The following is a 22929-nucleotide window of genomic DNA, read 5'->3' as shown; positions in this document are numbered from 1 at the left end:
AGAAATCTGGCATAAAGCAGGCTGTTTTTCTAAGAGTATAAAAGCAGGACCCTCTTGCAGCCAAATCCAAAGCCTCACCACGTGGTGCATGCACCACGCAGGAATTTTCTCCAATTACCTGAGACTCCTGGCATCATCTGCAACAGGGCTTCCCAGCTTGGACTGTGGGCCTGGATGATGATTAGGTGGTAACTGGTGATGTATTTCTTCTTAATTACTGTTCTCTCTATGCAGTAATGATTTGATGCATTGCTAATTTTCTTCTGTGTTACACCTATATATATATACATGATTCACTTTATTGTGCTTATTTATTACATATAGAGATATATACCTGATTCAGGTTAGTGTGTTTGCTTTAGTGCGCTTATTTGCTATAATGTGCTTGTTTAATAAACCATGCATGTTATATGGCTAGTGTGGGATCACTTTGTTGAGTACCCTGCCTGTTAGCAGAACAGTAAAGCTAATGATTTCAGTGGTATTTCCTAAATAATTTCCTAACATTTTTCCTAACCAGCACATGGCAGATTGTTCCAGTTGGCACATATGCCCAAAATTGCTTCCTTGTTCCCAGATTCATTATTTTTTGTCTATATTGAACTCCACATGCTGTATGCCAACCAAATCAAGATGGGTAAAATCATTCTACAGCTTATGTCTCTCGTTACTGTCTTTGCTTTTGTCAGTATAGCAATTCTGAAGACATGTTTTCTCATATCTGTGTTCAAATTACATGGAGCAAGCTAGCGATACCAGAGATACACAACAGTAATTTCAGAAGTTAAGTCATTCTTACATAGCAGAGAGCATTAGCCTAAAAGCTCACTATCACTGCTACACAACAAAACTGCCACCACACCAAAATGTGGCTATTTGTCACTCTGACTCAGGTTAGAAATACAGATTCAACTCGATATTGTGACTTTACAGGAGTGTTAGCTGCTAGCTTGTAATCGCAGATGTGCAGTTGATAAGCATTCTTCCACACTATGAGGAGAAAGTAAAACAACTGCACTTATTTGCACATTAAACTGCAGCACCTCTTCTGCTCACAACTCCTAAGTTTGTGACTGAGCTTTTCCTTACATCTGTTTCAGTGTGAATACCTGCTTGCACCCATCACAGGGCACTCTCATTCTAATTAACTTCCTTCTGACAATGCACAAATAATGATTCAATGCACCAGAAAGGGGAAATGGAGGAGCTTTTCCAGCCTTTTGGTACCCCAGGGTGGTACAATCCCTCTTCCACACAGCAGTGGCCATTGTCCAGCTGTAGATTCAGCACCTTTGTTTTACAGTGCCCCTCAATTCTCCACTCACTGACCAAATTGTTTTTTTTCAGACTATACCCTGAGCATCCACGACAATGTAAGCTTGCTTCCTCAGAACAAGCCTAGCAGCTTGAGGAGATAGGCTAAAACTTGCAGTTCCTTCCTCCTCCTCATAAAGCCTATCAATGGATTGTCTGAACTTTGTTGAGCTGGTTGACTTATGCTTGCACCATCACACCACTGTGATATACATTCTGTATTTCAAATCTATATTCAATACACTTTAAAATACATACACTTTGATATTTGCGTCCTTCTGATGGGATGTTTACAATTCCAACCGTGCTATACCTAGCATTAAACTCAAAATACTACATCTACATAATTTGCATTTTACTGAAAAATTGATTTGAATCAGAGGGAAATCAAAAACATGATGACTTTTATTATAGTATGTCCAGAACATGATTTTGTTGCTATGCCTTTAAATTCTTTCTTATTTGGAGTTCTTTCTTCATGCTAAAAATCAGAAAGTGTCCATTATAAGCATTACTTATGCAAATCCAGAATCCATTCTGTAATCCATACCGAAGGAAATTGATGGCTTGTCAGTAATTATTCAGAAAATGTTTAATCACTCAGCTATTTGAAAACGCTTAAAAATCAGTACAAACACACCATATTCTGATCAATTTGTGATATGACACGTCAGAAAGCTTTTAAACACCCCGATATTGACTATGAAGGCAGAATGACTGCACGTTTAAGTCTCCCTATGTGCTTAATCCCCATAAAAGTAACGGGAGTATATAATGATGAAGTGGGTAGGCACATCACAGCACAATTCCATCTGTACATGACATAAAGAATTCTAAGATGGCATATGCAACAGCCTCGCCTAGAAAATTTTTAGATTGAAACACTGTTTTCTAAGAGAACATCCTTAATCCAGTTTTTCCAGTGGTAGTAGTTACCACCCTTCGGAAGAATTGTGTTTAAAATCACAAAATGATTCTATGAGGGCTACTATTTGGGTTCAGTGCTACGCTCATCTACACACACCCCACACACCATGCTGCGGTCTCGATACCGCCCGGGCTACCGGCACAAGACAGCACACCTGTCCTCACTGCCTGCCCGCATCCCTGCCGAACGCCTCGCTCCCCTCCACCACCCTTCCCCCGTCACCCGCGGAAGCACCAGGGGCTGCTGGGGAAGCGGAAAAACGACCGCCACGCATGCGCACCTCCCCGTGGCGCCCGGCCAGGTCCCGCCCTCCAGCGCGCGAGCGCCCCGCCCGGCCCCGCCCTCCCGGTGCGGCCCCTCCCCTGCGCAGGGGCCGCGGTTGCTACAGCAGCTTCTGCTGCCGGGAGTTGCCTCGCCCGCCCGGCCTCAGGGCCGCCGCCGCCTCGTCATGTCTGAGGCGGGCCAGGAACTTGTCCACCTGGTGTGGGGCAAGAAGGCCGGGCCCCGCGGACTGGCCGACACCATCTTCTGCCGCTGGGCGCAAGGTATCTGCGTGCACCGTGTCCCGGCCCCGCTCCCTGCCCGGCCCTTCACCCGCCCCCGTTGTCTGCCGCCCCCGTGTCTGCCCGGCCTTCTGCCCCCTCCTCACCGGGGGCCTTGCTCGGCCCTCGGCCCGCCCCCCAGTTCTCGGCCCACCTGCCCGGACACACCCACAGCTCTCCCGGGCAGTCGCCCGGCCTCCTCTGCTGGCGCCGCGGTGGGCGTGGGGCTGTCCGTGTTCGTGTGTCCGAGAGGGGCGGCGGTCCCGCCGAGCCGCTGTGAAAGGGGACGGGGACAGTCGTTGTCTTTCATGTTCCCGTCACCGGCAACTCCGCGTGTGGCCCACGGGAAAAATGATACAGCAGTTTCACTGGCTAAGCGTTATGTTTTTGCAGCTTGGTCGTCTTGTGCCACAAACCTGCAAAGGACCTTGAAACGGTGGGGAGGGGACTGCGCTTCTTAAATGTATCTCACAGCATCTTGTGCCGTTATTTGCATAGCTTGTGGGAACATGAGCACAAGTTGTCTGGGGTTTTTATTTTATTTTTTTTTCGGGGGCGGGGGGGGGAAGAGGAAGAACATGGGAGTCTTAAGCAGACGTGGCGAAAGTGAGGGCAGGCTTGGGACAGAGACCCACACATTGTTTTAAGCTGGTTCTTTCGCGGTTGAAGCAAGTGCACGCCGTCTTTAGGGTGGGGCAAGAGATAAAGCAACCGTGGAACCTAAGGTATTTGTAAGGTGATTTACCGTATTTGAATTTTGCAACCTACACGTAGTTTCTTCTCGATGGAGTCTTTGTGGTGTTCTTCCAAAACTACAGTTGAAGGGTGTAGTAGAGAGACTTTACCAGTAAAAATAATATGCAAGAAAACGGGCTGTGTACCTGTCGTGCCTGGAAGAAGGGAGTAACAGCCTTCTCTGTAACTTACTGTGGGCTTCAAAGAGTTCTAGTAAGGGTTATGAACATCTTAATAAAAACATCACAAATTCCTGGAGAAAATCTCCAAATGATAGTGGAATTCACAGATAAAAAAATAATATAATGCATTCAGGTCTCAGGCTAATGTTGGCCAAAACAGAAGGATGTTTTTAGTGCTCTCTGTTCCTTGCTCTTCTGTTTGGCTTTTTTAACATGAGTTTTGTTGTTTGCATAGTTTCAGTAGATGCATGTGTGATGTTGATTTGGGAGCTGCACAGCTTCTCCCCTCTCACGGGACACAGAGTGCGTTAACAAATTCTCCTATCTTTTTCCTTAGGCTAATTTGTGTTCAGATAATTCAGTGAGAAATAATTGGGGGAAAAAGTGCTAAATTCCTTCTAAGGTCTAGAATTTAAGCAGGCCTAATAAAGTGCTACTCTTTTTTACTGAATCAATTATTTTAATTGAAATATAACTACTTGTTAAAATATCTCAAGTTTTGGTAGAGTGTTGCTGTTTCAGCACAAGGTTTTTGCGAGGTCAGAAAAAGTAGTGTTAAAATGCTTAATTATTTTTTTAACTAGTAATGTTAGGTTACCAAAATTGACATTTTTCAAGATAGTTTGTATAAGATTTTTTAGCAGTTTCAGTACTTACTGGAATGTGTGTTGTAATGTCCCACACCTGTGATCCTAATGGAACAGCCCTCTTGTGTTCTTAGTGGGTCCTAGAAAGGAGCTATTATTTCTTATCTGTCTTTGGGAAAAGTCATGTAACCACACTGTGTCTCTCAATATAGTCGATTTCATGTAGTAAAACCACATGACAGTAAGCTGGTGTGTTGTTTAGAGAATTTGTGCTGGGAATCGAGAAAGTCAGTTTTGGTTCTTAATGTTGTGTAGCAGCATGATATATTTACCCAACTTTCGATTTCTGTTCTGTTGAAAAAGTTCTGCACCATTTACTTACTGCAGAGGAGTTTTGTCAAAACTGACTCATCAAGATTAAAAAAACCCTAAGCGTAAAAATCAAGTTTTATTATTTCCACAAAGTTTAAAAGAGAGACCCTTGTTTCACATTGTATGCACAGAAAATATCATACAACTAGTTTGGTGTTTGTTTTTTTTTTTTTTGTAGTTTGGGTTTGGGCTTTTTTAGGGTGTTGTGCCAACACTGATGTTCATTTCAGATACTTTCTGAATGTTGTCTGATCCTTTCTCAAACCATTTGGAAGTTAAGAATTATAACTTACAGCTGGAAAGAAAAGTAGAGAGTAGGTAGAGTGTTGAGTAATGTAAGACTCGAACCAGCCAGTTTCTCAGTAAAGATAGCAGTGTTCTGGGAATCCTTGTCATGCACCAAACTCGTTAACCATCATAGTTGTTTGGTCAGAACTGAGGGCAGGCTGATCTGTGGGCAGTTAACAGAACTGACCTAGCTAGCGTGCTGTGCTGTTTGACGTTAGTGACTAACTCCCTCAGTTTGCTGCATTGGCAGCTTTAAATATACTGGTTTGATTCCTGATTTAAAGGCATGGTTGCAAAGCTGTTGTTGCAGTTGGTTTTTGTTTGGTTGGTTGATTTGGTGGTTTTTGTTTTGTTTGTTTTAAATAGCTTTTTTTTTTTTTTTTCTTTATGGTTGCAGAAGAATTTGCAGTTTGAACTTTGTAAATACTGTTTTCCAAAGTCCTCGAAGTGAACATTGAATGTAGTGCAAAGGCTTGGTTCCGTACTTCAGTGTTTCTTGGCATAGATATGATGACTTAGGAAGGAGTTAGGAAGGACTGAACCCTAAAGAAACATACTCTTGTTAGGAGTGATTTTCTTCGTTGATCCAAGAGACAAATGCCATTCATAGAGGCACTGTTCAGATCAGCCCTAAGGCATGTTGTAGCATCAGGTCTACACAGCTATGGATGTCTAGCATGTTTGAGCGCAGCATCCTTTCGAAATTACTTAAGCTGTTTTCCCACTGGTCTTTGGAAAGAAAGATATGGGCCAATCTTCTCAAAACAACTATTTAACTTCAGAAGCATTGCAGGAAAGTTTTAATACTATAGTTCATGTATATGAACTATAGTTCATGTATAGTATATATGAATATATAGTGTATATATATAGTATATATATAGTATATAGTTCATATGAACTATATACATGACTACATATATATGAACTATATACATAACTACATATAGTTCATGTATATGAACTATAACATACAATGTAAAGAAGTGTTTTATCTAGATCCTCTTTCATCCTGAGAGCTGGAAGAGTAGATAGAAAAGACATGCTGTCATTCTCCCCTATTCTCTGCAGGTTTCCTGTTTATTACGTGCTTGGGACTCTGGTTTTGGTCCACTACATTGAAACATCCCCAGATTGGCTTTTATTACATCCTTGGTTGAGGAGCTAGAATCTGTAGTAGTGGGTTTAAGTCATTGGAGCTATAATATTGTTAGACCACGATCAGAGCAGGGTTACTAGGAAATAATATCTTTACCAAACAAGCAGATATATTTTAAGCAGAAGGAGCATACTTGTCATTTTTTAAAGTCTTAAATAGAAGTAGCAATTTGAAAATTGTTCCTCTGTGTTGAGTTTAATAATTTTGAATTAATTTGGGTGATGGAAGAGAAATAGTGATTGGTATCTCTGTAATTCTTGTAAAATGTTCTGATGGCTGTGATCAATAGAATAGGCACAGCTACAGGTTGGGCAGAGAAGAGATTCAGAGCAGCCCTGCAGAGAAGGACTTGGGGGTGTTGGTCAATGAGAAAATGAACATGAGCCGGCAGTGTGTGCTCGCAGCCCAGAAAGCCAACAGTATCCTGGGCTGCATCAAAAGGAGTGTGACCAGCAGGTCGAAGGAGGTGATCCTGCCTCTCTACTCTGCTCTCGTGAGACCTCACTTGGAGTATTGTGTGCAGTTCTGGTGTCCTCAACATAAAAAGGACATGGAACTGTTGGAACAAGTCCAGAGGAGGGCCACGAGGATGATCAGGGGACTGGAGCACCTCCCGTATGAAGAGAGGCTGAGAAAGTTGGGGCTGTTCAGCCTGGAGAAGAGAAGGCTGCGTGGAGACCTCATAGCAGCCTTCCAGTATCTGAAGGGGGCCTAAAAGGATGCTGGGGATGGGCTATTCATCAGGGACTGTAGTGACAGGACAAGGGGTAGCGGGTTAAAACTTAAACAGGGGAAGTTTAGATTGATAGAAGGAAGAAACTCTTTACTGAGATGGTGGTGAGGCACTGGAATGGGTTGCCCAGGGAGGTTGTGAGTGCTCCATCCTTGGTGGTGTTCAGGGCCAGGTTGGATGAGGCCTTGGGTGGCATGGTTTAGTGTGGGGTGTCCCTGCCCATGGCAGGGGGGTTGGAACTAGATGATCTTAAGGTCCTTTCCAACCCTAACTATTCTATGATTCTGTTCTGTGATTTGCCCTTGTCTGCTTTCCATCTCTGTGTTCCATATTACTTGCAAACAGTTAATCAGAAAGAAAAGTATTTTTCATTTATTATTCACAGTTAGAATGTAGACAAGTATGGATTGTAAACAGCTGGAGGAGGTGGTTACACCTGTTGGCCAACCTCTGCCTACTTGTTGCTGCTTGTCTGCCATAAGTATTGCCTCTTCAAATCTTCTGGTGGAACTGCTTTTGGAGCTTCTGCTTTACCGATGCCAGTCACACTTAGAAAATTAAACCTTGGTGAGTGGTCTTCAAGTCATGGTCTATGGACTGCTTTTAAGGCATCTATAAAAATTAAGTAATAAGTTAGAAACCAAACTTGCTGCCAGGAATTTGCACATCATGTGAGAAGGCCTTCAAAGAAAGAAGTACTGATGACCACCAACTTAGAGCTTCTGTATAAGTAGAAGGTGTTGTTTCTGTTTAAGTAGATTTGCTAATTCTGCCAGTAACAAGTGGTCTCTCTTGCTAGCACAAGGCATACTACTATTAAATGTGAGACAACAGTCGCTTTTGGAAAAACAGTGGGGGCATGCTGCTGAGAAGAGCTATCTAACAGCCTTCTCTAGGGAAGAAGTCTGTTCTCAGTTTTACACTTACAAACTTTTTTCTTCTTTCCTCTCTTGGAGTAGCATGTTGGTTTTGGGGTAATGACACTGCGTTTACAGAGAAAATAACCGCATCTTGCTGTTTTAGACTGCCAAATGCCTTTCTGTTGTATATGAGATTTAAATGTTTATTTAATGCATTAACGTAATACAGAGTTGTCTTAAAATAATGGGTTCGTTATGAAACCTTCATTCTCAAGGTTTCAAAACCTCTTGTGAAGCTTGCTGAATGAAAAGTTTGGAACAGAAATACAGGTTTTTGAGAGACTATGCCTGTATGTAAGTAACAGCCCTTTCAGCACTGTTAAACTGGAAAGAGAATACCATTCACCGTGAAAAAATAGGGTGTGAACATGTAGGTGAAGCTTTTAAGGTTGTATTTTCTGGCTAATGGGCATGGTGACTAACGATGTAGTTGGAATACCCACAGAGGAGTGAGAATTTGAAATGCCCTGTAACACAATTACCTAAATAATTAGTGAACCCTGAAACTCTTTGCTGCTGCCTAGGCCCGAAAAGGAACATCTGGAAAGACACTGTCCTTACTTTAAGAAAAGATATAGTGCTAGTGAGTCCATTCTTTATTCTGGGTAGGTCTGATGGGCTTCAAGAAAATAAAATGTCTTGAGGAATGGTCCCATAGAAGGCTTTTCAGAAGTTTCAATCAAAAAGAATTTCAGAGTTTTTACAAAGGTGTGAAAGAAGGCATGCACATTGGAATTTTATTTTGTTTTCTGGCAGCTTTTTGCCCAGTTTAGTGCTAGCCTACTAGGTAATTTGGATATGTTCCTCAAACCCTTCCAGGACTTCCTGGCTCTTTATCCACAACCCATTAAGTGGGAGTTTTGTTGAGGTATTGCTGTAGTAAACACTCCTTCCTTTCTGTGTGTGTGAGAAAAAGTTGTTTGGTTTGATTTGGGTTTTTTTTCCCCTACATAAAATTTCAGAAGTTTGTTTACTATAAAAACACACTTTGAAAACCCAAAGCCACATGCAAAATGCATCTATCATTCTATGCCCAGCTCTAGAGAAAGGATGAAACATTGACACACGTAAACCTTGTATTTGGGTAATAATGGATTGTTCTAATGTTTCTGTCAGGCATTTCTGGTATTCCAAAAGAGAAAAAGGAATGTGGTTCCATGGTGAGAGGCTGACTCTGCAGAGAACAGGACAAAAAAGTCAGTAGCCCTGCATCTTTGTAGCTAGTTTGATCGGAGATAGAGCAAAGTTTTTTCTAATGTGGTTAATGTTGTATGCTCTTTAGCTACTCCCTTTGTTTCTTTCATTCATTCTCATACAGAGTGAAAACAGTGAAGGTGTACAGCATCCTTTGTAAAATGAGTGTTACCTGTGTCTACACTGTCTTGGATGTAAAAAAAAAAAAACAAACCCAAAAACCCCAATATTTTGGTAAATAGGCAAATAATGAAAAGATGCAGGAAAGTGATGGGGCTGTCATAATAAAAGAATGAATGTGTTTTGTCGTGCTTTGGGCAATGATGTGAAGTGTTAGATGAAAAACAAGAGTAACTAAGCCGTACATTAATTTTGGCAAACTCTATGTAGAAGACTTAACAGTTAGGTATAGAAAGATACATGGGCCTTGGTAAATGCTGTTTTGGGGAAATAAAGAGAATAAAACTGTGTGTTGTGTGATTAATAGTGGACAAATGATAAAAAGACAGATTTGGGAATATCATACTGACCATAACTGACAATGTTGAGCAATGCACTGATTGCCAACAGAAATCTAGACCTGCTTCTCCCCTTGCCCAGAAAAAAGGTAAAAGCAGGAGAACAGTAGTGAAATTGAAAAAAAATGGGGTCAATGAGGTCAAAGCCATAGAACAGTAGTGATGTTGGAAAAAATAAATTGGGGTTAATGGAGCCTTTAATAGGGTTATAAATTAAAAGGAAGATGAATGATGATTGTACTATTTTACATTCCTTATAGGTAAATAATTATAGTAATGAATAAAAAGGAGGTAGATTTTTTTTTTTTTTTTTTTTTTTTTTCTAAAAAAAAGCTTTTGGCTGCAACCCACTTGCTCTTAAGTAGAAATTAGTCTGGATTAGAGATACTAGTCTTAGGTGGTAGCTTAAAGGGTGGCCAGGCCATTCCTATGAATCACGTGGATGAGCCTGGAGTTGATGAATGTTCATAGAGATTGCCCAAGGTGTAATTACTGTGGAGGGTAGAAAGGTAAGTAGGTGTGATTGCAGGCTGAGATAGCCTTGAACCCAGCTGGACTTCACACTACAGGGTTTTGAAATTTTGCCTGAGCTGACTTTTTGTAAAAGTTTTAAAAAAGAGAGTAAGACTAATATTCCTGAAGCACTTAACTTTTAAGGGCTTAACAGCTTTTAGAACGAAATTGATGTTTACTATGCTTTAAGCAGCATTTAGGTAAGAAGAAATTAAATGTTCCGTTAGGCATGAAGTATGTTTTTTTCCTTTGTTTGGATTCCGTTAAATTCCATGTAATATCAATTTTGCATTATCTACCTCAAATTTGTGTTCAGTCTGGAGGGTCACACTCAATTTTCTTTATTTTTAGGTAGCAGTTTTGAAAAATAGAGCAGGTTTAATCTGAGGCAGCTCATGCTTTCTATAAGAAGCCTGAAGAATGTGAAACAAATTCAAGATTTCTTAAATGTGGTTCAGTGGTACCACATCCAAGTACGTTTTTCTTCTGCAGTGGCTAAATCATTAAAACAACTAAAAAAAGCCTGGTGGTTGCAGTGTGTTTAGATGGCATGCAGTCACGCTTCAAAGTAGAAGATGACTTAGCTTTTAATATCATAAGCCTGCATAAACTAATTCAGAAAGTTTAAAGGAGTGGTGATATTTCTTATCGAAGCATGTTTATAGGCTTAATGAGTGCAAACTTTGTTTAAAGTATGGATTAATGGAGCTTTGTTGCTACATTAGGTGGTGCTGGGGACTTAAGTATGTAGGATTGATCTGCATATGGGGTTTGGATATAAAGTAAACCTTTGTAATGCACATTTGCACATTCAGTTAAAAAAAACCAAACCCTGGAGCCTTCTGTCAGACAGGGGAAACCCCATTTTTTTTAAAGAAGAACGGCTACATTGAGCCATCCTTTTAAAAAAAATCAAGTTGTTGAACAACAGTCATTTATGTGATGAAATATGGCAAACAGAACATGCAGAAATCCTCTCTTGTGCTGGTTCGGGTGATGTAGCTGTCATGCAATAGTGTGGAAGTCTGCACTGGGGACATGCATTTCCCCAGTACAAATTCACATCCAGGGATTAGAGATGCTTTTGGTATGGCAGCATATAATGATACAGAATTGGGAGGAGGAGAAAGTGTGGGAAAGCAGCATTGAATATTCTTTGTGCTAAGCCTAATGCTGCTGCGAAAATATGCATGCATGTCCCTTTTCTCCCTACCTCTACTTGCTTGTGCTTGCTGGGTTGCTGACTACAGTTGCATGGTTTCTAGATTACATTGAACTAGAATCACTTCAGCACAATCTTGTCAGCACTTAGAAAATAATGCAGACTGTCGTTCACTGTGGGTAGGTTGCTGGATGTCTGCTTCATTGAGGTAGTTATCCATGTATATGCACTTACCTGTGAGAAATGCAAACTGTGAATCACCGTATCTTGAAGAAAAGTTTAAGGGCAAGGTAGTAACAAACAATTTTGCAGTCATTGCTTCAGCATATTCTCTGTTATGTGGCGGTAAGGTAATTCTGAAATACAAATACATTAAAGGTTGGGGGGAGGAGGGAAATGAGTGATCTTGCATCTCAATAAATATAGTGTATCTTCTCTGAAAGAACACTTTTAAGAGGCTTGATTCAGTGATTACGAGTGAATATTTCAGTTATTCAGCATAATTCAGTCTTAATACGAAGCACTAATAAGCCAGAAATGAGATCAGTGAGTTGCATACTGTGCCCTTCATAGGGAAGAGAAATGTATTATGCATGTTCAGTGAGGGTCCAAAGACAACCTTTATTTTACATATGTAAAACAAAATACCACAATTTTTATTTTATATATAAGAAGTAAATAATAATAAAATTATGGTTAATGTATTCAGCCAAATGTGTTCTAGTGACACTTTTGCTGTTAAGAATCCTTTTCTTTAAAACCCTAGCTGTTGTCCCCTTCTGGTCATGATTTCATTGCTGAGATAAGTAATTTCTGTGCTTTCACCTGTATTCATGACTTTTTTTTTCTTCAGATAGTTGAACCACATTCTTTTGCATAATCAGAAGGGAAAAAAATCTTGAAAACTTACCTAGTTCATAGAGGAGAATAAATCAGGTGTCATTTCTGTTAGGGAAGGAGTATACATAAACATGTGCTTGTTTACATATTTCACTAAATACACTCATTTTTCATTTGACAGGATTTGTCTTTAGTGAATCTGAATCAACTGCCTTAGAACAATTTGAAGGTGGCCCTTGTGCAGTGATTGCACCAGTGCAGGTAAGATGTTTTTATTGTAGAAATGGTTTAAAATTAGTAAGCCCAAAATCTATTCTTTATGTATGTGTAACTAAAATAAATATTAAAAGAATTGCAGATCAGTTGTATTTGGATTTCATAATACAGTGTGGAGGAGACAGAAAACTCAGTAGAATGGCAGAGATGATCTGATTTTGAGCTATAATTTTACAGAAGTGGATTTGAGGAAGTAGTGCAGGTTGATCCAAGCAGAGGTTAACTTGGATATGGGTAGTGCAGGGTAAAGGAGAGAAGTAAAAGATCAGATATAATGTAATCCTAATCCTTTCTCATCCGACAAATTCTCTGTCCTTAAGAAGGGTAATATATGTGTCACAATGGCTGCTTTAGCAAACTATATTAGAAGGATTTGAAGTAATCAGGTTTTGAACCTGTCAAGGTTTGCTATGTGAGAAAAGGAGAAATGTTAGCAGAATAATTGAAGTATGTCAGGTGCATAGATTTTTATTCTGGATACACGTTTAGGATTTCACTTATGCTTCAGATATGCTTAACCAACTGTGATTGTGATTTATTTTTATTTATTTGTTTGTTTGTTTGTTTTCTTTCACCACTTTTAAGTTTCTAGGGCAGTTCTGACTCCTGTATAGATTATATGACCTGTAGGCTGGGTCCGTTCTGCTAGAGCAGTTTGTCTAATCCGTGACTGCTCTTCATTCTCTCAGGAGCACCTTACAGAATCAGGCAGACACCGAGTCATGGGCCAGATTACTCTTTTGGTAACCTGCTCTTGACTCATTCTCACACAGAGATCAAATTATGCAGGTATGTCTAGATCTGAGTTGAGGCCTTGCCCACTGATAGCGGAAATTAAAGTCATGTAGCAGAGTTAATTTGATCATGAACTGGAAGGTATGTCAGTCAGATAACTCACGTTGTGGAACATCTCTGGAGTGTATAATATCATAGTCCTCTGTTCTGGTTACTTCAAGATGTTATAAACACTGGTCCCACCAAAAGACTTGTACCACAGGAAGAAGCACCACTTGTGTAGGTTGTAAACAGTCAATAGAAGAATATTGTATTATGAATTGCAATCTGTAACATGGCTGTGTCTAGTTCTGTGGTCTTAAAAACAGATGTGCAGTGTCTCTGATGTTAGAATTACAAGTCTTTAATTTGGAGGAGTGGAGGGAGTAAAGAATAGGACCAGTTGACTCTTTAAAGGCAGTGCCAAGTCTTTACCATATTGAATGTTTTTATAGACAGTGGATTTGCAGATTTATATGTAGTTAAACTTCCTTGAAATTAAGTAGTTAAAGCATGTTTAAAAGTGAGATGAATTTGAGGTAGGAATGGAGGAAGTGATCAAAGAAATCTTGCAGTGCCTACTGCTGCTGTGGATTACTAAAAAGATGTGCAAAAGATCTGTGATAGGAGAACAGGTTGAATCTGTAAGGAAAGAAGTGAAAGTTGAAGCATCTGTTTTTAAGGTGCTACAAGTACCTGAAACAGCATCTTGACAGAGTAATTACAAACACCAAGAGTCTACTTCCCAAAGGTTTTTCTTTCATTGTTCCTTCTCTTTGAGTCTGTTCTTCTAATTACAACATTAGTGTTGATGGAAAACGAAGTAGGGATATGCGTATCCATAGTTTTTCATTATTCTAATATATGAATTATGAGTTGCAGTGGTTAAAAGAGATGGGCTTTTTACTCCATTAATGCAGTCATTTGAGTCCAGAGATGTTTATGTAGATATACACTCTGTGCATTTGAAGCATACTTGAGATTTAAACTCAGTTAAGTATGAGGCCACCTTTGTAGTTAGTTTGAATGGGAAAAAATCAGTAAACAGTGCAGGCTCAGGGTCTCCTACTAAATGATGAGCAGCTTGAAAACCCTTCTAATAACATACAAAAACGCTTTGTGACACAATGTAAAAGTTGATGTGTCTTGTATTTTAATATTATTTTATGTTTTGATAACAAAGGCGTTCCTTTTGAAGAGGCTTTTTACCAGTGAGAAGTCTAATTGGAGAGACTGTCCAGGTACTGAGACGTCTTCTTTTTCTCCTTTTTTTTTCCGTTTGAATTATTTGTAAAGCATGTCCCAGTACAAAGACTTTAAAATATTGTATATTTTAAACTGTGCTCCCATGCCATTTTGAGTCATACAGTATGTATACGTCTCTAAACTCCCATTTGTGAAGTCTGTGCCTGTCCATAGTACTTCTGTTTTATAAATATTTAATTGAAATCTATTATTAGGAAAGGAAATGGATTAGAAATCATATTAAACCACATTTTTCTAAAGACAGCTTTATAATTATTTGGTCCAGTATAGTCCAACAGCAATCAACATTAATAATTAATAAGATAAAAGTAATCAACTCAATTATTTAGATAACAATGTATTAAAAAAGATACTAGTGGCTTATATAATGTACTGATTAGCAGCAACTGAACTCATGTAGGTTTCTGATCTTTCAGAAGAGGACCAGAAGAACCTTCTCTGTCATACATTATGTGACATTTTGGAAATGGCTTGCTCTGATAATTCAGAGTCGTACTCTCTGGCAACGTGGATAAGAGGAAAAACAACTGAAGAAACTGCTAGTATTTCTGAAAGTCCTGCAGAATCTAGTCGTCAAGAGGATCAGCCTTGTAAGTTGTATTTCTATACTAAATTACCCATCACTTACTGAAGTATTACGTTTTTTTTGAGGGGCAGTGCTTATTGTTGTTACACAGATGGGGTTTTTTTGCCTTTGTGGTTCCATTAGCAACAGATGGATTTTTGTCTGTTGTAATCAGAGGCATTGGTCCTTCTTGTTGAAAGGAATGTGCTATCTATAACTGGAGTTCTAACACGTGTTTCTTTTGAATTTGAGCGATTTCCTTAATTTTTCAATTTTATTTTGTTATTTATTGGGACCTGGTGTGTCTTTAATTTGAAAAAAATCTATATGCTTCCTAACACTGGAGGAATATTTTGATGTGTCACTTATGCTTATTTCAGAAGAGCTTTTGTAGGAAATTCTGCAGTGCTTGATCTGCTATAAAATATTCTGCATCCGCTGTTATGGAAAAGTAGTCTTTTTTCCTTTGATTATATGCAGTACCAAAACAGCTTAATCAAATCTAGTAGATTAAAAAGGGTTTTGTGTTGGTTGTTTTTTTGAGTTAGAATTTTTTGGTTACCTGTTTTTTGGAAATGTCTTGATTCTTTCATATCCAGCTTGATATTTTGCATAACTGCAATAACTGTCATAACTGTTGTTTCCCAGACAGTTTGAAGAAGATTCTGTACAGTTGTTCCATCCAAGGCATTAAATGGGGGTTTGGGTTGATGGCAAATTGAACATGAGTTAACAGTGTGCACTGGCAGTCAGAAGGGCCGTGTCCTGGGGTGCATCAAGCACAGCACAGCTATCTGGTCGAGGAAGGTGATTGTCCCACTCTACACTGCAATGGTGAGGCCCCACGTTGAGTACTGTGTGTAGTTTTGGACATCTAAATACAAGAAGGTCATTAAGCTATTAGAGTGTGTCCAGAGGATAGTGACCAAGATGGTGAAAGGTCTTGAGGGCAAGACTTATGAGGAGCAACTGAGGTCGCTTGTTTCGTTTAGCTTGGAGAAAAGAAGGCCGAGGGGTGACCTCATAACAGTACACAACTTCCTTAAGGGGGGCAGTGGAGGGGGAGGTCTTCCAAAGATCTCCAGAGAGGATCTCCTCTCTCTGGTGACCAGTGATAGGACATGAGGAAATGGAATGAAGCTGTGTCGGGGCTGTTCAGGTCGGACGTTAGGAAAATGTTCTTCACTGAAAGAGAGGTCAGTCAGCACCAAGACTGTCAGAAGGAGCAACTGGAGGACACACTTAATCACGTGATTTAGTGTTAGGTAGTCCTGTGAGGAGTGAGGGATTGAACTTGATGATCCTTACTGGTCCCTTCTACTGGGTGATTCTATGATTAGTCACTGACATCAGGGATCTAGCAAACATCATCTGTTGCACTAAGATACAGCATCTAGTCATCTAACTGCTGTGGAGCCAGTGACATGGGAAGTTTATCTATGCACACATCATTGAGACATGTATTTATTAATCTTTCATTAGGAGGTACCTAACATGATAAAAGATAAGCCTCTTAGGTTTTGTTCCAGATGTGTCCCTTCAGAAGTATGAAAAGCTTTTCGCAAGAGAACATGCTTATAAAGGTGCCATCTTTTGATGGAAGGAATATTTTATTCTGCAGTTTGTGGCATAACTACAAAGTAACAATTTTACAAGTGGATTTATACGTGCAGAGCTAGCTATAGCAATTAATAGTGCTGGAGCTCTTTACATTACAAGTCCTCTTCATCTGCTTCTGTCAGATGCTCCATGTGCTTTAGAAAGCTCAAACAGTAATTAAAATGTTACTTAATTGAAAAAAACAAGTCGCCATGTAAGCAGGGGTTTTGTATTAGGAAAAAGTATAGAGAAAGTTGTAGATACAACTTTTGTGTTTAAAAGAAAAAAGAGAATTTTCCTTTCCAAGATAAGGTAGTTGTAACTGAAATTCCTAATTTCTGTGGGTTTTTTTAGTTGTCTCTGAAACTTTTTCTCATATTATGAAGCTTCCTTTGAAGAGAAAGTGAAGCAGAGCCTAGTAATCCATACGCTTTTACTGTCCTGTTTATTAGTATATTGCCTTATTCTAAAGAACTGGTAACTGTAGAAACTGTTTAGCAGAAGGTCTTGTTAAACACACAGTAATTGCTCTCAACACGCAATTAATGAACTAATCCATTCTGTTACATATCTACATTTTTCATACTTCTGTACAAGTCTACAAGTTCTGCATGACTTGTCCTCAGTACCATGGAATGTTCTTAGGAAGAGTAGGATACATAGCATGAAGTTTACTTTTGTTATGAGCAATGTTAATCTTGTTCTTATCCTGCATTCCCTGCTAGACACTGAATATACCTCTTGCATGTTTTTTACAGTTCAAACAGTATTTTACTTTATATGTATAATGCAGTACACTTCCTGATTTAATATATATTTGTTAGGGTTTTTTGTTTTGTTTTTCTTTTCTGTCCTGCTAGACTAGCTTCTTGCCTGGTTAAGCTTGGGACAAAGATGTGGAGAAGAAGGTATTATTAATAATGTAGAGTTCTGTTACTACTAGTGCAAAGGAATAAACTTATTTCATGCTTAGTCGCTGTAATCAATAAAAATAGGAACTGGCATTGTCATAGTTGGTAGGACTTAAGAGATGCGTGGGGGAGTATTACAATTCCACATGGCAGGCTACTGCTAACTGGGAATTGAATATGGGAATGTGTTTATAATAAAACCATGAAATATCATTAGACACAGCATGAGTTTCTATCCAGTTGTGTCTCTCATACAGCTTATGTTCTAATGCTGTTTGTTCTCTTCCTCTCCTCTAAGCACTGTCTTTATTTAGCATTGTTTGGGTTGCATATAGTTACACTTTTCTTTAGGGTTTCTACTTATTTCCATTTGTTTCAAATAGTAGTTCTCTTACCATTTCACTCTGTTCTGTAGTAACAGAATGAAACTGCCTGTCATCCTGCTGTGTGAACAAAAGGTGGATTCGAGCACACTTACTGAATGCAATAGCATTTTTCATCTGCTTTTGTGGTGTATACCGGTGACTTGTTGTTGGCCATGCATTGGCTGTAGTAGTGCAAGTTCCCAGGTTCAAAGATTGCTTTATATGATTTACTCCCGTTAACTTTCTGCTTACAAAACATACATTCTTGCATCAGGGTTAGTTCCTGTAGCATTTTCTGCAGTTTAGATTCATTATTTCATATTTAAAATAAAAGTCTTGAAAATACATTTTCTTAAGTTTAGTTTTGCTCTTAGTAACTTAATTTTACCGACTCTTTGCAGTTTTTCAAAAGTCAAAACCTAACACTCTTAGGCCTACTGCAGTGTTATTTCTGAAATACAAAATTAAAGTATTCTATTGCTGCAGAAACTGTTGTATTTGCATGTAGGAGAGTCAAGTGCATTTTTCAAAATATAATCAGAAAGAGCATAAAAAGCCTTTCCTCGAATTCTTGTGGGAAGAATTAATCAGTAGTATTAGCCTTATGACTTCAGGTCTTTAATGAATTGAATGCAGCCAAATTCAGTAGCTACGTGGTCAGACATTTTTTAGATATTCATCATTAAGTGGCGTTTATCAGAAAGCTTGTTTGTATTATTCTTCTAGTAAGAACATAAAGTCGTTTTGGACCTAAAGGGCACTAAAAACTGCTAGAGTCTTAATATTTGAAAGTCTATAGAATTTGATAATTGCACAACCGGCAAGTATAACTTCCCCTTGGTAAAAGAAAATTTGATTTTAAAAGTTCATTTCATCTCTTTGGTTTGGAAATGTTGAGGGGAACAAAGGTATAAAGCCTGTGTTGAACTTGGGAAGACACTAATGCTGTATTTTTTTTCTATCTTGGACACGAATCTTATTTGAAAGGCTGTTTATTCATTATTAAAAGAAACCAATGAGAATTTCTTTAAAAACAGGATGTATAACACTGTTTAGAATAATTCTACTTGTTTGTAATAAATAGGCATTAAAAAGGGAAAAAAACCAACCAAAATTTTGGTAATAGAAATGTATATATGAGGAAAAAATACAGCTTACGTACAATGATAAAATGATCCAGATAATCATGCTTGCTTTCCTAGGAAATAATACTTCTTGACCTCCAAAATTATATTTACAGTATGCATATGCTTGATGACTTTGTGACAGCCATGTTTGGTAAACAAATCAAGTGCTTAGTATTTGACAAATATTTTCAAGGCTGCCCGCTGCAGTGCCTTTGTGCTTTTAATAAATTGATTAGTCCAAATAGAAATGTTCTCACTAATTTGTATGGTGGAATCTTAATGGTGCAGTAAATTAGTTTATACTAATCACTTAAATTAAATCTCAAGGGAGGATTAAAAATATAATTAAAGCTTGAAAGTATACTAGCTTGCTGTGTGTATCTTGTGTCATTTTTTTGCCATGTGTAGTGCTGAAAAGTGTCTCTTGTGTATAGCTGCCTTGGCTGTCGAAGAGCTTGGCTTTGAGCGATTTCATGCATTAATTCAGTAAGTAATATGTTGGAACATTTAAAATACGATATTTTGAAGTAACACTAATATTCACAGCCCTGAAAGGGGTATGTTCAGGAACATTTTGTGTTACACATCAGGTTAAGCTTAGATTTCAAGTTTTGGTTTGGGGGTTTTGGTGGTTTTTCTTTGCATTTTGCTGTTAAAAATGGAATATTTTCAGCATAAGCATTAGCTTTAAAATAAAACTGGAGCAATGTAATGTGGGAAATTTGCCAAATAACTTGTGCTTTTCAAGTATACCAGCACATCTTATTAAGATTCACGTTTAAGTTGAAGATGTTAATCCTCAGTATTTATACGTAGTCTTCGCAAGTAATTCTAGCTGAAAAACTTTATCTATACTGAAAAAAATGTGATGTAGTATTTCCTCTGATTTGACACAACATAAGAAACATAAGAATATTTCATCTCTAAGACTGATTTGTGTTTCATGCTTTAAAAACTGCTCTCTTCTGGGGCTCTAAATGCAGAGCTTACAGTTCTAGTAATAGTTGTAATCATTAGACAAATAAATCCCCAAAGAGGAAATAAAGAGCAACAGAATTTAAAAAAAACAGTTGAGATGGAAAATGTTGCTAATTAGAACTACAGTAACTACTGGTTATCATATCAGTAGTAATTATAGTTTGTTCTTTAAACCCATTGTCATACGAAGAAAGATGAACGAGGAAGGTATACAATTTCTGTAATGTTATCTGATCAAAACACTAATTTCCTGCTCCCCCTACCCCTTCTATTCACCTCCTTCATCTTTGAACTTGCAGTACCCACTTCAGTTTTTCTTAGTCTTTCTCACTGAAAATTAACACTGGCATATGCCTTCAGAGCAAGACGAATGATGGATTTCAGAACTGACTTTGCCTCGCATACCTTGTGTGCCATGCATACCTATTGATAAGGAAAGGAAGATTAAAAATCTCAAGTGTTAGCCAGAATAAACCCATGTATGGATATATATTTTTGTAGATGTTTATTTTTTTAAACAAGACTTAATAGAAGTATGAAAGAAATTAACACACAAGTTTATGCAAGATAAGCAGAGAGTGTGATCTAGTTTGAGTTACTCAATACAACCTGATGTTTGTGTTCTGAAAAGTATTTAGCTCTGTCCCAAGAAATAGAAAGTGCATTATGTCAGTGGAACCTTGATGGATCTTTTCTTTTCCTCTTTTTTTTTTTTTACTTTGAAAGCCTGAAAGATGTTCTTACCTGATCAAGTGGAAGGTTGTTTTTTTTCCACTGTTTATGGACTGAAAGTCTTTCAGAATGCTGTATACCGCAAATTTATTTTGGTGACATACAGACATTCAGTTTCAGTAACAGTATGTTGTAGAATTACTGGTTCAAGCCCCTCTGCTATTTCACAAGTGTGTATTACTTTATGCTTAGTGTTTGCATATAAAAACTATGTTCATTTTTGCACATTGCTCCAGAATTATTCGTCTTCTGATGGGTAAATACTAATGACTTTATGGCAGTTACAGTAACTCCAGAACAGCTGCCATGTCATTCTGTATATAACACCAGATTTACTCTGCTTTTACTTGGATATTTTCATGTTGGGTATTAGTAGTTCTTATTTGTGCTTTGTGACACTAATCATGTTAGGTATTAGTAGTTCTTATTTGCGCTTTGTGACACTATGCTAATGCCTCATCTAAATACATTCTTCTTTTTTGTTGGGTTTTTCTGTCTTTAGTAAACGAGCATTCAAAAGCTTCCCTGAAATGAAGGATGCAGTTTGGGATCAGTATTCGGTGTGGACAAACAGATTTGGTGTATTGCTCTTTCTGTATTCTGTAATACTCACAAAGGTTTGTGGGCTGTTTGATACTTTTTATGTGTGTGTGCTTTTCTTTGTTAAGAGAAAGTTTGATCGTATAACCCTTTTTTTCCATAAAAGGTGAACACTAAACTGATAAACTGAATCAAATCTAGACAAATGCATGGAATGGTGTCTTCATTCCATGTTGCAGTTGATTTCCAGCATAAAAACCTGAAAACCTCAGCCCTTTTTTTTTTTTTTTTTCTCCTTTAATGATAGAATTACATATTTTGGAAGCATATTTCCTCATAAATCCCCAACATCTCTTACCAAGAGAAGTGTGTTTAAGTACCAGTTCATATAAGGATATCAGCCTCCTAATGTTTTACTGTGGCATTCTGTTGTTGTAAGTGTTGCAAGTTATTCCTTAAAAGAGCAAAAAGTTTGTAATTTTTCTGCAGGGTATTGAAAATATTAAAAATGAAATTGAAGATGCAGCTGAGCCATTGATAGATCCCGTTTATGGTCATGGAAGGTAAGCTGCAAAATGTGGTTGCTGCCTCTTGAAATAGATTAGTGGGCTATTTTTTTTATGTTTCTGTAACTGATCATTCTTTTAGGAAATTATTGATATGGCAACAAAGATTCAACCATAACTTTATAATAGCTAAAAGTAACACATTTCTGAGGAAATGCTTCTGTTACTGCTGAATTTTCAGAGGAATAATTCTTAGATTCAGGGCTGCATTTTTATATCAAGGTGTTGGTTGAAAGAGTAGAGATGGTATTAGCATCACTGAATTACAAATACAAGTTAATTAAAGGAATATACTTAGTCAATAGCTGCTTAACTGACCAGGTAATACAATATTTTTTCATTTGTTAGAGTTAACCACTTTTTCAGAAATAAATTTTATATTCCTTTTGATAGGCTGTTTCTTTCTGTTATGTAGCCAAAGTTTGATTAACCTCCTGTTGACGGGGCATGCTGTTTCTAATGTATGGGATGGAGACAGAGAATGTTCAGGAATGAGTAAGTTGATTCTATTTTATGCTTGTTCATATTTTTTACTTACTATGACCTACAGATTTGGAATGTGCTCTGTGCTCTGTTTCTGTTTTGATAGTCTCCTTGTTTACTGTCCTTTGATTTAAGCAGACCTCCAGTGGAAATAAAAGATACTTGCACTAAATCTCTGATGTTAATATTGATGAATACAGGATTGTCGGCTACAGGTTGAAATTATAAGAGAACTGGTGGCCTGAATAACAGAAGAGAGTGCAGTAAGTTGTGAAATTTGGTCATTACACTGGAGATAGGGCCACTATTCAGAACAGCTGCATCAAACTAGAGAAATGGACTGACAGGAACCTCATAAAATTTACCCACGTCCTGCATCTGGGATGGAATAAGCCTATGCAAGAGCACAAGGCAGGACTGGCTGGCTAGGATGCAGCTTTGTAGGAGAGGACCTCAGTGAGTTGCCCATGAGACATCAGTGTGCCATTCTGGCAAAGAAGGCCAGCTGCATTGTGGGCTACATTAGGATGAGGGAAGTGATGGTTCTTTCCCTCTATCTGGCACCTGTGGGACCACCTCTGGAGTGTTATGTCCAGTTTGGGCTCCCCAGTACAGGAAAGATACTGGCGTAATGGAGCGAGTTTGTGGAGGGCTACAGAGATGACTGGGAAACTTTTGTGGGTTTTTTGCATTTCATCTTACAAACAGAGATTATTTGAAAGCAGGAACAGTTGGATTATGAAAGTATTTGCATCCTCTC

At 38.4% G+C, this 22929-nt stretch overlaps 1 protein-coding gene across 7 annotated transcripts in view; it reads left to right on the top strand.

Annotated features, from left to right (window-relative positions):
- The first annotated feature begins 2612 nt into the window (after positions 1 to 2612).
- Positions 2613 to 22929, top strand: part of MINDY3 (MINDY lysine 48 deubiquitinase 3) — a 53128-nt gene continuing 32811 nt past the window's right edge. The window contains exons 1-9 of one of the 7 annotated variants that reach the window (XM_080610174.1): positions 2734 to 2787; positions 10337 to 10458; positions 12182 to 12248; positions 14221 to 14278; positions 14720 to 14893; positions 19305 to 19356; positions 21083 to 21197; positions 21610 to 21683; positions 22102 to 22181. In XM_080610174.1, coding sequence (XP_080466300.1) covers positions 10433 to 10458; positions 12182 to 12248; positions 14221 to 14278; positions 14720 to 14893; positions 19305 to 19356; positions 21083 to 21197; positions 21610 to 21683; positions 22102 to 22181 — 646 coding nt within the window. In that variant the 5' untranslated portion in view covers positions 2734 to 2787; positions 10337 to 10432. Of the gene's footprint in view, positions 2788 to 10336; positions 10459 to 12168; positions 12249 to 14220; positions 14279 to 14719; positions 14901 to 14949; positions 15703 to 19278; positions 19357 to 21082; positions 21198 to 21609; positions 21684 to 22101; positions 22182 to 22929 lie in introns of those variants that run through there. The other 6 variants (XM_080610173.1, XM_080610172.1, XM_080610178.1 and 3 more) reach the window with 6 other exon arrangements.

The sequence above is a fragment of the Psittacula echo genome (genome assembly GCF_963264785.1).
Source record: "Psittacula echo genome assembly, chromosome: 2".
NCBI lineage: Eukaryota > Metazoa > Chordata > Aves > Psittaciformes > Psittacidae > Psittacula > Psittacula echo.
Note: the sequence above shows the minus strand (reverse complement) of the source record. Positions and strands in the feature narration are given on the sequence as shown.